Source organism: Saccoglossus kowalevskii, chromosome 10 (genome assembly GCF_978046115.1).
Source record: "Saccoglossus kowalevskii chromosome 10, keSacKowa6.1, whole genome shotgun sequence".
Lineage (NCBI taxonomy): Eukaryota > Metazoa > Hemichordata > Enteropneusta > Harrimaniidae > Saccoglossus > Saccoglossus kowalevskii.
The window spans coordinates 12,885,665-12,891,454 of NC_140650.1; the positions used below are offsets into that span (position 1 = coordinate 12,885,665).

The 5,790-nt window shown below is 37.0% G+C and overlaps 1 protein-coding gene across 1 annotated transcript; it reads left to right on the forward strand.

Annotated features, from left to right (window-relative positions):
• Positions 1-308: 308 nt before the first annotated feature.
• Positions 309-1,331, forward strand: LOC102807556 (mu-type opioid receptor-like). Its single transcript, XM_006824953.1, has one exon. The coding sequence runs from the start codon at positions 309-311 to the stop codon at positions 1,329-1,331; it is 1,023 nt and encodes a 340-aa protein (XP_006825016.1).
• The last annotated feature ends 4,459 nt before the right edge of the window (positions 1,332-5,790 follow it).

Sequence of the window (5,790 nt, forward strand, 5' to 3'; positions counted from 1 at the left end):
TGAATTGTTGTGTACTACTATATTATTTAGCAATTTTAACATTATTTTTTTTTATTATTACTTGTTTATTAACCTTTATACAGTATGTTCCAATTCAGTGGTTTTTATAAGTGGGCGATTACATTTTTTTTAACATTACGTTTTAATCATCCCCAATCGACAGTTAAACATTCTCTTACTATAAGCCATATACGATCGTGTATTGTGTTCATAAATCATATTCGTTGAGATCTAGCAACCCACGCACTGCCAAGCATTTCGAACACCTCGCTTGTAGCGTATATGACGAGTGGAAGTCGCTCCGCACAATGGACATCGACCTCAATTCGAGCATCGGCTTATCAAGTTATCCCGACGCAAATTTATCATGGGCAAACGTGAAAACCCTTCCAGAGTTGGTCTGCGCAGTTATTATTTCATTATTGGGAATCGTCGGTAACTCCGCAGCATGTTTCGTTGTCTGGCGTATGAACAAGTCCAATTCCAACGTTCGTCTGCTGGTGATCAACCAGTCGATTGTCGATCTAATCGCATCGTGTATTTTCACCCTTTTTTACGTTGTTCCGCAAATCCAAATTACATATAATGCCACAGCTGCCACCGTGTACTGCAAACTATACTGGTCTGAGATGTTGCAATATACTACTTGGATAGCCTCGTCCACGAATCTTACCCTGATCGCCTTAGATCGATACTATGCCGCCATTCACCCGATCAGATACCATAATAATCAACAGAAGATTAATTTTAAGCTTGTGTTTCTGTTTGAATGGATCTATGCCATCTGTTGTGAGCTGTACTGGCCGTTGACAATGGAATACAAGAATGGCGGATGCGAACCAGCGGAAATCGTATCAAGAATTGGTCTGCTGATCGTCGAAGTATTCTTTATGGTGATATTACCGCTGACATGCATGTCATATGCCTACATCAATATATATCTCATGTTTAAGAAAAAAGAGCGTCAAATAACTGTTACAAACTCGGCGAACGATGCTGTAACAGTAGCGCAAGGTTCATCATGGAGCAAAGCGAGCACAAATATCGTGAAAACGTTCATCGTAGTCACTGTCTCCTTCGCATTATGTTGGCTTCCCCTCACTGTGTACAACTTTGTACACGTCTGTTCGGGAATTGTGTCGTATGAGGGCTTCATTTATAATATGTGTCTGGTTCTAGCGTGTTGCAACATGTGTGTCAATCCACTTATTTATTTGTTCAAGTACGATCGATTTAAACGTGAACTCAGACGAATTTGTGAGTGCGGTGTACAAGATACGTCATCAAACCTGAGAACGACCCAAACTATTCTAGAAGAATCACAACTGTAGTCGTAAACACAATGATATCGCGTGATGGTGCGGTGCGGTTTTTGCAAGGTTCGACATAAGCTATCAAAATATAAGTAAATATGTTTATCATTACATAGATGACTATTTTACAAAATATTAATTATATATAACACATATATTACTTGAATTAATAAAGTGAGATTATATTGACATTACTTACGCATTTTTGCATTTACTTGTATTGTAACCAGTGAGTTTATCATGTCGCAATTATCATTATTAATTACGATGATGGATTATGATGTGAGGTTATTAAAAATATACACGTTCAGTGTAAGTATCGACCGATACATAAAACGCCTGAGTGCATTTGTTTGCGGCATTCTCGAAATAACCGCATTATGATACTTATTTCCGACTCAAGTGTTGGGTGTATGAATTCCAATGGTGAAATTTAATTGAACCTTCACTCTATGAGCCTAGTTTTCAAACACCTCCGATATTCTTGGAAATATCGCATCTCCTAACAAGCCATGAAATAGATACCCCGTGAGACGAAATTAGGTAACATTGTCGCGTTTTAAATTACGTTCATAGCCGTACAATAAAAAATATTAATTGCGAATGAAGTGAATATGAAAATTTGCCTCCGTCACGGTGATGTTACAAATATTCACCGTGACACCAAATCATTCACCAAATCTTCATGTACTTTTTATTTTGCAGTTAATAATCGTTTTGTCATCTCGAATTCGGAAGTATCAAATTCGAGGTATGAGTTCATTATGCATAGAGTCACTGCAGTGCGCCGTTCGGCAGCCTGGTCCAATAGTCCCGGGACAACATTACTGTACAACCAGATGTTTATCCCATTTTCAATGTGTTTATTGACAAGAATGATTTTAATGGCATATAGTCACGTGCTACGTGTGTAGCTATTATATTACTAGCAATTAATTAGCGCGGACGCCTGCCTGTCAGTTGCTTGTACCGCACAGGTGAAATATCGTTAGACAGTTGACTAACACAATCGATGAACTAAGTGACGTTCTACTGTGTGTTGTAGTCAAAAACATAATAACAATCACATATTTAGGTTTACTGGTTGTAAGTCGACAGATATATTAATGGGTATGATTTGAAATTCATCCTATATCTGAACAAAAACCAAATTTGTACTGAAATGAGGGTTTTTCGTTGAATATTATGATATGTAATTGTGCTCTATGTTGTTGCTTTTTTGTACTTTGTCGATTGTGATGTGTCAATTTCTGCGCAATGAGTGTAACTGACAAATAAAAAAACAATGTCGATTATTCAAAGCAAAATAAGTTAATCATCTCGTCTGGAGCCTGCATAATAAATAACAATAATATATTTTTAATTAGTATGTGGTCATGGTTTAATTAGCGCAGTGAGGCGACAGATTACCAGTTTTATCATTACGCTGGAAGAGTATTTCTCGGTTTTCCGTTCTCTCAACTCGTCTAACCCACCACTGGGTGGAGAGAGTGGTACACATTTTTCGAAGGCAATCAGTAACGGCCTTACAGTTCAATAATAATTTTGGTTTTAAATACCCGGGGAAGTGTTCTAAATTTGTTGTGTAATGAATGAATGAATGAATGAATGAATGAATGTAATAATTAATTTCTTCTCGAATGAAATTGAAAAAATAGTTTGAAACTTATGCTCTGTCGCGTATTTCACTACAAATTAATTGTTGTGTCTTTTCGAACACGGGACTGCTTTAAATATGACGGCTAGATATCTAGATATATAAGTGTAATATTGTAATAATTTGCATCTTAATTTTTACAAATATTGGACAGATTCATGTTGTTGACAACGTTTGTTTTCTTTTATTTTATTTGTATAACCGCTACCAATACACCGTTCGTGTAAATTGCGCCCTCTAGTAATGAAAAGCTTCTGTAAAGTCAAAATGGCGTATATGGGTGGAGGCAATGTCGAGCAAACTGACTTCTGTGTGTGTCTGTAGTCGTACGTATTTCAGAATATAATAGAATCTTTCAAAAACGTCTTTATGTATTGAGGACTACAGAGCAAAACAATATCGTTTATTTGTTGCGAACAAAGCGTTGTGTCCAGGAAACTTTGACTCGCTTAGCTGATAACACTTACATGTAGAGATGCAAGGCTGACCCAAAGAAATACAAATTAGTTCATTACAGATAATCAAGCTTTATTCATCCAAACTGTCAGCTGGGGTAACCCCGGCCCTCGCTGCCTCTTTCTCTTCTCTCACAAAATCTTACAAACTCTACAATAAAACTCTAAGGCGTTGGCACGATCACGTGATTAACAGAATGTGAAATTCCACGAACATGCAAGTTGCTGATTCTAAATAATACAGCAACGTCATGTGAACCAAATGTGTGTACGTGATGTCACTATGGTAACAATATATACACCGTATGTAATAGACAGACATCAATCCATCACCATAAATGGCCACTATTATTGGCCGAGCTCGGTTGTATTCTAAGGGTCAGTGCTCGGAACACTATTATTATCGCTATACATAGCTCACCTCAGTAAGATCATTCGTCAACATAATCACCATTATGCCGATGATAATCAACTGTATTTAGCATTCAGCCAGAGCTAACACATTGCTTACATGACATCAAGAAGTGGATGACACTCAACAAGCTACAGCTCAACGATGGAAAACCAGAAGTTTTGCTCATTCGATCCAAATGTATCCATACTCCTATCCCTGTCAGCAGTATCCATGTTAATTATACAGTTATTGAGCCAGTCGCAGCTGCACGCAACCTTGGAGTTATATTTGATTATACTCTTCAATTCAAAAAACATATTATAAGCACTTGCCGAAGTATTTACTTCAACATTAGATGTATAGGACAAATTCGACAGTACTTATCTACTGACATTTGCCTTAAGCTGATTCATTCAACTCTTGTCGTTAAACTGGACTACTGCAATGCTCTGCTATATGGCTTACCAACTGCACAACTAAACCTGTTAGAAAGAGCCCAGAATAGTGGTGCTCGTCTCATTACTCGCACAAAAAAGTTTGATCACATAACACCAATACTCCAACAGTTGCATTGGCTTCCAGAGTCACTCACAGAATCCAATTCAAAATACTCCTCATTACTTACAAAGCTCTACATCAGTTGGCTCCACCATACATTTCGGATCTCATACAACAAAGTAATCCTGGTAGAGCTCTTCGCTCTAGCAACAAGCAATTACTCAAAGTACCAACAACCAGAATTAAATCATATGGTGACCGATCATTCTCTCATGAAGGCACTATGGAATCATTTACCAAATGACATTCGTACAGCACCAAATATTAACACATTCAAATCCAGATTGAAAACTCATCTGTTTCATCAACATTCCAGTTGACTATGAGCGTCATTGGGCATCATTTGGTGGATAACAAGTGCTATATAAACTCTATATTATTTATTATTTTATTATTATACCAGACGTTAGTGCAAAAGAGATAACTTCAAAAGACCACAAACCAAACTTTGTAAATAACCCATCGTGCAAACTAATCAATCCATTAAATATGAAATAGGGAAGGTAAGTAAACAAATCCTGGACAGAAGAAGACCATCGCAGCTCGGTATCCACCAATGTAAAATACATCTTCCGTGATCAAATGGTTTGACCGTATCGATAACAAGGCATGTTATAACTTTGTCGTTGTGGAATAATACCCATCCATAAGCGAAGATCAACTAAGCAAAGCATTGGGTCTCACCTCAGCTTATGATAATATCCCGAATACAGAAATAAACATCACCCACACCATACAAAATCGTTAATCCACAATCAACCACCGTGGCAAAAAAGGGCTCCAACACGCTTGATGTTACAATGGAAAGTTTCGATGGTGCAGAGACCTGCGAACTCGTGGGCTGCTTCCTGTTATCAGCGGTACATTTTGTTAACACTAACCAGTATCAGAGGTACATTTTGTTAACACTAATCAGTACCAGTGGTACATTTTGGTAACACTAATCAGTATCAGTGTTACATTTGCTAACATTAACCAGTATCAGAGGTACATTTTGTTAACACTAACCATTATCAGAGGTACATTTTGTTAACACTAATCAGTATCAGTGGTACATTTTGTTAACACTAATCAGTATCAGTGGTACATTTTGTTAACACTCATCAGTGTCAGTGGTATATTTTGTTATCAATAATCAGTATCAGTGGTACATTTTGTTAACACTAACCAGTATCAGAGGTACATTTTGTTAACACTAATCAGTATCAGCCGTACATTTTGTTAACACTAACCAGTATCAGAGGTACATTTTGTTAACACTAATCAGTATCAGTGGTATATTTTGTTAACAGTAATCAGTATCAGTGGTACATTTTGTTAACACACATCAGTATCAGTGGTATATTTTGTTAACAATAATCAGTATCAGTGGGACATTTTGTTAACACTAACCAGTATCAGTGGTACATTTTG